Consider the following 13033-nt stretch of genomic DNA (forward strand, 5'->3'; position numbering starts at 1 on the left):
TTTTTAATATATTTCTTACAACGTCCAAGAAAATACGGAAGTATTTTCCTACGATAGGTTATTTTCAAATCTAATATTTCACAGATTTACGTAAGGACTGATTGATGATGTGGTTATTTTTAAACGCGAAAATTGATAATGATTTATGAGAGTTACGTCATTGTCACGCCCATTCTACGCATTTCCTAATTTAGAAAATTTTCCATTCCGAAAAATTATTTATATTCATTACTTGTGACGCCGTGAACCAGATGATGTTGGGTTCGACTTTTGGTTATTTATTTATTTATTTCAAAGAAATCTTACAGCTTATACTTATACATATTATTAAAACACAAGCAGTATGCAGGTGTAAGAAAAAGGTTCAAACAGTGATTTATTCAGAAATCAATGATCTTCAAGGGCAACATTTTTATTTATTTTTACTTCTTATAAACAAACGTATGGTCTTTACCTAAAGTAGAGTTGACCTCGTGGCTTCAGCATCCGACTCTCATCCCTGAGGTCGTAGGTTCGATCTCCGGCTGTGCACAATGGACATTCTTTTTATGTGCGCATTTAACATTCCCTGGAACGGTGAAGGAAATGCTATTCACCTACTTGCCTATTAGATTAACAAAGGATCATGAAACAGATACAGAAATCTGAGTCTATAATAAAGGTTGTAGCGCCATTAATTTGTTATAATATGTTCTTTGCCTCCTTCAAATAAAATAATATGATTACAATATATTTTGTTCCTGGATAGACAAGGGAAGAGCGCTTAGTATGAATCGGGTATGTCAAACCCGATACATTTTTGAAACGACTAGAACGTGAACAACAAATGCAAAGATACGTGCAACCATCACGAATAAATTATATTTACAACGACTCCATAATTAAATTAAGATGTGTATTTGAAGTTCACGAAATGCAAACACTTGCGATATATCAATTTCTCGCGAAAATGTCGTGAAATCATGATCGCTTTGCCAACAAAGTGACAAATTGATTAACGACAAAGATTACGCGCCTATTTTGGTATTGTTTTTTTCTGGTTACGATATTTTAGTTCCCTGTAATCACGGCTATTATCCTCTAATCAGTGGTCCTAGATAACTAGAATACAAGGCTAGGAAAACCTTACTGGGACATATGGGAGCCCAAAAGAGTTACTTTAGACTTACCTTTATATAGCGATACCAACAGTTTTTGTTCCGTGCAATCCCAAGGTCAGGTGGGCCACCACTACCATCAGCGCAACATTTAGTAAAATAAGGTGCTCGGCCCTTTTTGCTCTTAAGTACTAGATATGGGGTCTTCTTTTGCATAAGCAAACTAACAATTGTGTTTGAAATATACGTTACAGTAGAAATATATATAATAGAGTACTCTAACATAATATAAATTACTCGGAACAAGCTGCTGCAATTACCCCGTACGAGGCTATCTAAAGTTAGTAATTATTTTTTGGGAAAAGGGATACTCTTCTTTAATAAAATCCCTGGGGCTCATTTCTGCCTCTTAATAAATTTAAGAAATGCATTAAAGAAAAGCTGTGTAAAAAGGCTTACTATAAAGTTAGCGATTGTCTTGTTGATAAAAGGGCCTAGTACTGGGCAGGCCACTTCTAATCAATTTGCTATATTTGTTTTAAATATTGTGGTATTGTTTGATGATTTGCTTTTTTAAAAGAGTACCGAGAGTTTTTTACGCCGGCTTTCTCTCTCTGTCTTCTTTGCCGATGAGTAGGGATGCCTACAGGTTCGAATTTAATGATGTGGAATAAGTGATACCTTGATGATCTTATTTTCCAAAATAAACGTATTTAATTTTTTATATTTTAATAATTCATATAATAAATAATTACTTAGTATAAATATTTCAATGTGCTAATTTAATTGTTGTCGAGGTATTTACTCGTTTGATAAGTGATGTTAGACATGTATTCACGTGACGTCGTAATAGTAATTGAATAATAATTGTATACAATGTCAATGTTTGTTAACGACACTTGTTGATGTAAAGGCTTCTAATTGGACCAGGGAGCTATGAACTTGTTAATTTGTTTTGTCAAGTGTCGGAGATTGTGACATGCGGTGCGTTTTGACAATCATGTGAAGTATGGATTATGTCCATTTGTCTAATGAAATGTGTAGTTTCTCGTTGTCTGTACTCGTCGAAGCTTTGTTTGATTCTAATTAGCCAACTTCGTTACTACGTTATACTTATATCTTTAGATGAGCAATTCTTGTATATATATAAATATATATATATATATATATATATATATATATATATATATATATTTATTATATAATTTGAATCTCAGAATCGGCTCCAACGATTTTCATGAAATTTAGTATACGGGAGGTTTCGGGGGCGATAAATCGATCTAGCTAGGAATCATTTCTAGAAAATATCATTTAAGTCCCATATAACGCACCGCCCCAAACCGTCGCGATGCAGGGGTATTAACCCCTGCATATGTTTTTTCTTACATAAGAAAAAACATATTAAGCAAGACACAATGCTGTTTCCACTAATAAATACCTGAAGTAGCACCTAAAAACGTCGTAAAAGATATGTAAAAACTACATATTGTTGTTAAAGAAAGTACAAAGTCAACAAAGTCAGGATAACAAATTAAATATTTGCAAAGAGTTCACGATCACAATTATCTTTGTCTACAAGAGTTAAATAATTATTTGTTGATAGTCTATAGACTGTTAACTGGTATACCAGTATTTAAAAATATGTTTTCTTGATGCTTATTTGGTAAAACCTACTTATCATCTTCCAAACCCAATTTAACTGTAACAACTGCTCACATCTTCATCACACAATCACACCGATCACCAGATCACAGAAATATGATAGTGGCCAAATTGTACATTCAAATCTATCTCAACACACACTACGTAGCATTATTACAATTATTCGTTGGTATATTTTGCGCGTTAAACATATTTTTTTTAAAGAAAAGGTCTCTTAGTGTTACATATCATCAGACAAAAGTCATGTAAGAGCTTAAGTGTGTCTGAATGTATGGGTGTGTGTAGCATTAATTCATATGAGATAACATTTTTTAGATTTTCATTAATGTGGGATTCTGTATTAGAGTGTGGCTGAGAGTTATTGTAAGCGTCTGCTGTTTTAGTTTTTGCATGCTCAGTCATGCCACATATGCCACTGCATCGAAATAAAAATCGGGTAGCATAATTATTATATCTCGATAGTTTGACTACCTATCTCAGAAGATTTTATTATAAGCAAAAGGCAAATGAAAAATAACATTGAGTTAATGTTTTTTTTATCTCATTATCTTTTAAGCACTATTATGGTTCAGTCAAACGCACATATGTATATCGGACTACGAATCGTTTTTCGAATTAATTAAAAAGTATTGTGTGCGCCTTGCCTAAGAGAAGCTGAAAACTGTCTGCTCCATCCAAAGTTATTTAATAAATATTTTTAAAATTCCAGTACATAATCGGCAGTGCAACATCATGGAACATCTTAGCTGGTGTGAGTACTATAGTACCTATAATATCACTCCTGGGTATGTTTGTCCTTCCTGAGACACCGAACTACCTTCTAAATCAAGATAAGACGGAAAAGGCTGAGAAGTCCCTTTCGAAACTCCGAGGGTCCACGTGCAACCTGAATGATGAAATACAGAAAATGATTTCCTTTAAAGAGAAGAATCACGTTGAACCGTAAGTATTGCGTTCATTCACGAAACAGATTACACAGTTATTAAAAAAATCGTGTGGCACTTGGGGACTGCCGCGATAAAGCTATTGCATAGCATTTTTTAACAACTGATGCAAATATAATTATTTATTTACTATCAAGTTTTCTTTGATATTAATTCAATCTACCACTCTACTACACCCAGACACCCTTATATAGTCCGTCTCAATCTAACGGATACCAGCTGCACCGGCCGCGCTTGCTACGTCACCGATCAGTGTTAGGTTTTTTTCGTTACGGAATTTCTTGATTCGGTCGCCGCGTTCAAAGCCCGCGATAAAATCTATGCAATAGCTTAAAATGATTTAAACAATATCAATAAACCAATAGAAAAGTTCTATGAATTTGTATAACATTGTTCAGGTGTGTTTTTGATCGGAGGCATACTTTGTAACATCCAATTTCAACAACGATATTTTATCCAAGTTCAATATACATTGAAAGAATACTCTTTCAATATCTGTAGCACTGATGGAACCTTGACGAACTCTTTATTGAGATTGGACTCGATGTCCCAGCTATGATCTATACACATTCACGTCGTCCACGTGTTTTGTTGGCTTTGTTTTTCACGAAGTTTTTCTTCATCGTATGAGCAATAAAAATTAACGGTTTTGGTAGAAAATTCAATTCAAATGCGTGACCTTAGGGTTAAGCGTCGCGCGCCATGCCTTTGATTTCATAGTACAGATAACAAGTATAGATTACATTAACAATATTTCACAACAGTTAAATATTTAACGACACTAATTACATCGTGTTCCCATTTTATATTTTCTAAGATTGTTAAAATGGATTAAGTACAAGAAATGTCCCAGTTAAAAATATAACTGTTTATTGTTGTAAACTAGAATTTGTTATAATCTACTTAACTATGCGATTCACGTTTGTGTTGTTAATTTTTAATAAAATAAATAATCGTAAAATAAAATATGTTTATTATGAAATATACGATATAGACACTTATTCCACGTCATTAAATTTGAATCGGTAAAATATCAAAGCATAGAAGACAGAGGGTGTAGGCTGAGAGAAAAAGCCGGCCTAAAAAACTCTTGGTTAAAATAGCAAATCAACACACAAAATGATTAGGGCTATCAACACTAATTAAAAAAAACACAAATTAATTAGAAGTAACAATAAGAAGTATTGCAATTAAGTAAGGAGGCTTGAACCATTATGACATTTTGAGTATGTGTTAGGTAGTGCTACACACACAGACTTTAGTTTCATATTTGTAATTTTATTTATAATATAATAGTTCATAAGCAGCTCAGTTGCAAGGACGAATGATTGTGGGAAATGATGTACATACATTGGCTTTGTAAAATATTGTGTACGATAAACGTAATACTAAAATCAATACTAGAAGCATCGTGATTTATTAATTGTGTTTATTTGTATGGTAAACTTTTTGTTCTATCGTGAAGGTTTTATTACTGTGACGTCTTTGATTACAATAAAAATATTTATATATTTGTTTAGTATGATAAGATGAGTTCGTATTTGTTGTATAAAATCTACCACGGTGGTTAATGGTAGAATAAAGCTGTAGCTACGGTTGTTGTTATTACATAGTAGTAAACTATTCAAGGGAAACGGTAGAACTTATGTGAAAGGTAGATAGCTGTCTGTGTCTGTGAAACGTTGGTACTTTTAACACAGCGCCATCTGTTAGAATTGTATCAAACAATAAACAAATAATTTGCAATAAAATAAAATTGCGACTATAATCAAAGATCTGAGCTATCCTATCTCTTAAGTTGGACCAGACTGCTCACGGTGTGCCAATTTAATTTAAAATCGGTTAAGTAGTTTAGGAGTCCATCGAAGACAAATAATATTAAGATTATGGAGAGGGTTCGATTGCAAGTGAAAGAATATATCACTTTTCTTTCAATGAATACTTCTTATAATGAAACCGATACTCCAAGCACACTGGCTAGGTCTATTTGACTGCTATAAATTTTGTTGGGTGTCGTTTCTGCATACATTAAGGTCCGTCATATATTTATGTTACCTCTTTACAGGTTGAAGTCAACTCGAGAAATAGTAAAGGCTTTACTCGCGCCATCGACTCTGAAGCCGTTTGGGATATTGGCGTTGTACTTCTTCATTTACCAGTGGTGTGGTGTTAATACCATCACTTTCTATGCCGTTGAAGTCTTTGAGGTAATAAATAAGTAACTAATGTTTAGTAATTAAATAATTGATTTATGCATGAGGAAATATAACAGATAAATCACAAATACAAGATATAAAAGAAAAATATATATAAATAGAAGCGTCCTCCAATTGTTACAAGTAAGATTTAAAATAATAATAAATACAATTATAGTCACGGAAATTTAACACAATTGAAATTAGCTAATAATTATAAAGATCTATATATTTAATTTCGTTAGTGTTTGTATCTTCACAATTTTATTCCTTAAAGAAATCGAGTTCAAAAGTATTGCAACTTCGGAAACAATCAAAAATTGACTCAGTAGTTTTTGAGATTAACACGCATTTTTACCTTAGTTGGCAGGTGATTGAAATCAGTTTAAAAGCCTGTCGCTAATTGAATGCATGCGATGAACTTAAATCCTGTGAATCTTATAATAGATAATATTACAACAAAAGATTAGGTGAATAATAAATTATGATTCCATAATAATAAATTCCAAGATAGATTCACATCTATTTTAATACTTAGTAATAACAACTTAAAGATAAATTTTAGTACCATCAACAAAAAAATCACGCGTAATTTATTTTTAGTAAATTTCAAATTTTTTGTAGCCTTTTATGCTACGCGTACACTTGTCTCCCAAATCCGTACAAGCGTACGCACAGACTGCCTAACAATGGTTATTGTATGAAATATACACTGTGTGTGGCAGAATATGCGAACGGTTTACGATTGTACCACCCTAACATTTTGTATCATATTCTTGTAATAAATAAATTATTATTATTATAACTTTCCGGAAGTTGTCATCAAAAGTTCTGCCTAAATACAAGCAGGCGTTTTAAGAAGATCTTTTGTTTTAGGCATCCGGAGCGACGTTGGACAAGTATTCCTTAACTATATCGATGGGAGTGCTTCGAGTAATCTTCACCGTCGTAGGATGTATATTGTGTAGACGCTGCGGAAGGCGACCTCTTACATTTGTATCGTGTAAGTACACATATTTATTTAAAGCCACACATAAGAAAGAATCAATTTACATAAATTGTTAATAATTTAATGCTTATAATTAATAAATTAAAAAACATAAATATTACAAAAAGAACTTAAATAAAGATAACCTAAGATAAGTAATTGAATGCCCTTCCAATTAACGGATGGGGGAATCTGAAGAATGTCAAGAATTTCCGAACAGCAGCCGATTCTAGCTCCTCTGTTAAGTGGCGCGTTGAAGCCTAAGCCAGAAATGTTAAAATTTCCACAACGATTTTTATTTAGAAAAATCTATAGCATGTCTTAAATTAAATTATATATCAGTATGTCTATGTCTATAGCGGTCTATGAGACAAATCGCCGATACTGCTTTAAATAACAGGAACGACTACAAAAAACCAGCTATCTAGGGCTCGGAGCTAAAATATTGTAGGGTATTACAAATTTTCTTGCAAAAAATATGTTAAATTGTATTTAAATAGGTCCTCGTGACCAGTGTAATCTCGACAATGACATGAATCTAATAAAATATAGGAAATTTTATTTACAGCGATAATTTTGATTATTGAAATATTTTCCAGCTCTGGGATGCGGTACTGCAATGGTAGTACTATCAGTGTACCTGTATTACGTGCAGTACTGGAAGGAGAATAATCTACCACCACAATATTCGTGGATCCCAGTAGCCAGTATATACCTTTTCATGATATTCTGTACCCTGGGATTCCTCATCGTACCCTGGATCATGATTGGCGAGGTCTACCCTACGCAGGTGATTTATATTCACTAGATAATTTTTATTTAATACTTTTTAACTAGAATTTTCCTATTATTGTTCTTTTAAAATATTGGAACTACTAAAAATTTAAAGGTTTTAATTTTGAATAAATTTAACTACATCTTGGTACCAGTGTTTGCCTGGTGGCTTCAGCTTGCGATCTCATATGTGATCGTAGGTTCCATCACCGTCTCCAATGGACTTTTTATATAGGCACATTTAATTTCTTCAAACGGTGAAGGAAAACATCGTGAGGAATGGACGGCGTATGTCAGGCACAGGAGGCTGATCTCCCACTTGTCTATTAGATTGATAAATAATCATGAAACATATACAGAAATCTGAAGCCCAGACATAAAAAGATTGAAATCTTAGCAGGATTTCCTGGAGAATTGTAAAAACGTTTATAGAAACCCCATTCCATCACAGGTTCGTGGCATAGTCGGTGGTATGACGACATGTGTGGCTCACATGTCAATATTCACTGTGGTCAAAACATTCCCTCTACTTAAGCACTCGCTCAACGACTATGGGACTTTCGGCCTGTATGGAGCTTTATCACTTGCTGGTACGTATTTGAAACATTAGGACGCATCTTCATTAATTTTATATCTAAACTAGCTGCCCCTGTGAACTTCGTTTCTTCTTAATGCCTAATACCTTTTTAGTACATACCAACGGAACATTTTGCTATGCTACCCCAGAGGGTTTTCTGTGATATATAAGTTCTTAACAAATAAGGGGTTGATTGTAGAGGGTAGATGAAAATTAAGGGTTGTAGGTATTTGTGTATGTAGTATCGTAAAAAAAATTTTTTTATGTGCACACCTTTTATTTAGGGGTTTGAAAGATAGATAGTAGCCGATTCTCAGACTTACTGCCCATGCATAAAAATTTCATAAGAATTGGTCGAGCCAGGCTTTCGGAGGAGCATGGAAACGAACGTTGTGACATGAGAATTTTATATATATAGAGATAGTTTGTAAGAACGTTTTAATTGGAATTATTTATATTGATACAATGACAAGCCTCAATAATTAATTAAATTAATCAAATAAATAATTTGTCATTATTAAGTAAATATATTTTTTCAGGCACCGCGTTCTTCTATGTATTTTTGCCAGAGACAAAAGGCAAAACACTGCAAGAAATTGAGGATTACTTCTCTGGAAGAATTAAGTCGTTATCTGGAAAAAACACACAGACTGAAATTGCGTAGTTGGATAGCGATGTACAGAATTTGTAAGACAACGAGTGAGTTATAATTAAACGTTTGTATGATATTTTACAGCGCCATCTAGTGGGCACATTTGGAAGTATTTATTGTGGTAGGATAGTTCTAATTAATGGTTAAATTGCCGATGCCATTTCATAAATATATTTCGCAAAGATTTAGTCTCAATCTCGTCTTAGTGCTGCCAAATGTGCCAAACGTCATTTAGAAAAGACGGTTTTGAGAGCTCTGGAAATAATTTTTAATTTGAAATTTAATTTTGATTGACATTCTAGCACACGGACCATTTCTAAATATTGAACATGCCATGCGTGTCTGCTCCATGTTCCAAAAGAGTACTTGGGAACATCAATTATGCATTACATTGTAATTTGATAAATACTTGGTCAAGTTTTAAAATATAAAATAGATGTTTTCATATGTTAATATAATATAATTATGTGCCTTAATAATACATGATATATTAAATTTAATGCTTTTAATAATTTAAATTATTTATTCTGAAATTAATGCATGTGCGATTTCTACAAAACTGTGATAAAATTACATAATTTTACCTATTTAATATATCATAGCCTAGTGCCAATTACAGAAAATAGGCGCATATAGCACACCACGGAAAATACGTCAAAGCTACATAACAATTTATCCCTCACTTTTAATTTAGGCCGGCAACGCACTCGCGAGTCCTCTGTCATTGAGAGTGTCATGGGCGGCGGTATCACTTAACATCAGATGAGCCTCCTGCCCGTTTGCCCCCTGTTCTATAAAAAAAACGATAATTCATTGTTAACGTAATTTTCTTTGACCTGATGCTTTTAATTTCCGCGAAGTGCGACTTAATACTAGCCATTAAAGAAATGAATGGATTTTTAATAATTGTATTTTCTTAGGTGTAATATATGTATGACACGGACACGTGAAGAACTATTAATCAATATTAGAATGTTTGAACAAGTCTTGTCCTTTTCTATCTAGTTGGGTTTACCCTGTGTTTAAAAGTGATGGATGACTTATACAAAATGTAGTAATATTATGAAATTATGAATGTGCCTTATTCAAAATACAACCAGGATAATACGGCCTTTTAAATAACGAATTGAATTTTTTTACAAAATCGCCAGTAGAGTTATCGATATTATTTAGTATTATTTAATGCGTATAAATTTTCTTTTGAAAACAAAAACGATAAAATTACGATAGAGATTCATTACAGATTTTCTAAGACAAAATAACTCCAAAATACAAACACAATAATTTTAGGTGTCAAAAATGGCCAACAGCTTTAAGTTCTCACCAGTAACACTGATTTTCAGTTGACCCATACTATCTTGGGAGCTATATATACAGAACAAAACAATTATTTTTGCAATTAACATATATTTTTATAAAAAACAACACAAATGTGGGTTAACACATATAACTAAATTCTCAACACAGACCACAGACATTCCAAAAAATAAGTTCTTCATTATTTTGAAAGACGTAATTCCTTGGATGACGCGTATTGTTTTATTTTACACTGCGATTACATGCGATTATAAAAAAAGTGCTACTTATTAACAACTAATTAATTATATTCCGAAGTAATAGTGAACACAACAGAAATATTTTTACAATTTCAGTTGCGCAAATTACTTGTAAGCTTATAAACCATTTTTGGCAATTTGTTTTCGTTTTCTGAAGCGGTTTATTTGCGTATTATGTTGGTAGGTTAGTGCCCTTAGCAAATGTCATTGTAGATATTGCAGTTTGTAAATATTTTATTAATGTAGTTTTAAATGTTTTTTTGCATTTTACAAACCTTTGGTCAGTATTAATATTTTCTCTTTTTAATTTTTTTTTATAAATGTCACGTTTTAAGCACCAATTAATAAAAAAAACTATTGTTTATTGTTTTACTTAGTTGTCAATATGTACTTCAATGCTATTATGAGACTAGCGCTAAGTCGGACTCCCGAACGTCAATGTTTTAAATTTTTACATTCGCGAATCATGGTTCGCGGTAAGTTTCAAATTCAGTCCTAAGTCTCAGTACATAAAGTGTTGTAGTATGGTTTATAATTCCGCACTTTTAATTATGAAAACCACTTATAAATGTGATCTAATTAGTAATGGAGGATAAATGTGTATATTAATTGTAAGTAAATTGGTTACCTGCAAAACTTTTCATGAAAATGTAATGTAATATAATTTGTTCAACTCGAACTACGAACAAAATATAAATTTGTTCTGGCTGGTTGTAGATTAGATTTTATTACTAATGAACAATATATTTTAAGCTTGTAAAATATCTTGAATAATTTGTTACTGTATACAGTTATAATGATTGTAATAAATTTGTAAAAATGCCGTACGCATTTATTTTGTCAGCCATGTATATAGATTATTAATGTATAGCATTTGTAATTTTTAATCTAGTACATATAAATGAATTGCGATTGTTGAATGGAATTAAATATTAAATATTGGACCTTAGTTTCATTATTAGTACAATTCCCATGAAAAATTTAAAATTTGTTTAGCAAGAATATGGTCCAAGAATTTTATGGTGGTACAATCTAAAGATCGCATTCTGCCACACATAATGGCGTGCAAATTTGCCATAATAGAAATTTTAGTAAAGAAGAACGAAGTAAGGGACACGACGTCCTTCCGACAGGAAGTCGATGACCTCAATAGATTCTTTAACTCCTAAATTGGCTTTATCGCTTTTTATTTGTCTTTACTAACGTGATCGTATTCGTACCGGGGCCTCCTATTGTCAAGAATATTATGCTTTTGGACCACTGTATTCCCAAGAAGATCTTCATTCTTATTCTGTACTTAAGAAGTAATAATAATATGGACAAGTAGGTAGTCTGATTTTTGGTATTTACGTAATTACATTGAAATCAGGGCCTTATACCTTATCCACACTTAAAAAATGAAACGCTTTCTCAAAAGGTAGCATTGTAAAGTCGACTCTTTAAACAAAAGGCTTTTTAAACACTACAAAACATTTGATTGCTGTAAACTGTAATCAATGTAAAAACCAATGTTGTTGTATAGATTACAGAGTTCAATGGATCGAACGTTCGTTTTTCTCATTGTATGGTGTTTGATATTGAGTACCGCTTATGCTGCGTTTTCTAAAATCTTTGGTATCCAAGGTAATTATTTATTAAATTTATAGAAATTATTCCGAAAACTGCATTATTTAAAGCTATAGTTTTAGTCAAGTTATTGTTTCGCTTTTACCACCATTATCACGATAACTTGTAAAGGCAGACACAAGCTTCTTCTCCCATTTGTTAGTCAGCGAATAGGATTTCTCCCATTCACACACATATTATAGACAATTGGTCATGAATAGGTGAAATAGCCACTGGAAGGAATGGCAACCCTGCCCATCCTTTTCTTTCAAAAGCTTCTCATTTGTGCTTTTTCGCTAAAAAAGCACTAAAATGAAGTCTTGATAATTGAAATTGGCATTTTGATAGAGGGAAAGAAAATCGTTATACGTAGTATGGTGTGGTTATTTTATAGATAAGGAAGTAAAACGACGTGATAACGGTGTAGAGTTTGAAGCAATATCCAGAGGTACCTTGCTGCAAATCCTGTCATCATTCGACGAGAACATCAGATCGAGGATGGAAGGAAAGCAACCCACCTTCAGGACAGAGTTTGCGAATAATAAATATACATATCCATTTATTTACCCGCGTATAATAAAAAAAGTTTCTATCTGATTTTAATACAATTAATATTTAATTTAATTTTTTTTTAAATTTATTTGGATTATTCTGATATTTTCTTATAAACCAATAAATGCTTTAATGGGAGTTTTAAAGCGACTTTAAAAAAATATTAAAATTTGATATTTTTAAGTTAAATATTATATACGTATTCCACTGAATGATAATTTTACCGTATTTGCAATGTCATATGGAGAAAACTCAGCACAGACAACTGCATATTATAATTTTCAAATGTTACTTGACTGATGGAGATGGAAACCAAACTATTATAATGTACTCTTAACAATATTTCAACTTTTTTTACTTCTATCTTTTTAGGTATTATTTGGCCTCGCTTTATAAGGTTGCAGTTTTAATTTGTTATATATCTGGAGAGT

At 32.3% G+C, this 13033-nt stretch overlaps 1 protein-coding gene across 3 annotated transcripts in view; it reads left to right on the forward strand.

Moving 5' to 3' along the window:
• The window catches only part of LOC110997741 (facilitated trehalose transporter Tret1), a 30214-nt gene extending 18827 nt beyond the window's left edge, over positions 1-11387 (forward strand). For all 3 annotated transcript variants that reach the window (XM_045632364.1, XM_022266040.2, XM_022266039.2), the window contains exons 5-10: positions 3469-3701; positions 5769-5910; positions 6775-6901; positions 7486-7676; positions 8112-8250; positions 8777-11387. In XM_045632364.1, coding sequence (XP_045488320.1) covers positions 3469-3701; positions 5769-5910; positions 6775-6901; positions 7486-7676; positions 8112-8250; positions 8777-8901 — 957 coding nt within the window. In that variant the 3' untranslated portion in view covers positions 8902-11387. The remainder of the gene's footprint in view (positions 1-3468; positions 3702-5768; positions 5911-6774; positions 6902-7485; positions 7677-8111; positions 8251-8776) is intronic.
• Positions 11388-13033: the final 1646 nt, after the last annotated feature.

Source organism: Pieris rapae, chromosome 19 (genome assembly GCF_905147795.1).
Source record: "Pieris rapae chromosome 19, ilPieRapa1.1, whole genome shotgun sequence".
Taxonomy (NCBI): Eukaryota; Metazoa; Arthropoda; class Insecta; order Lepidoptera; family Pieridae; genus Pieris; species Pieris rapae.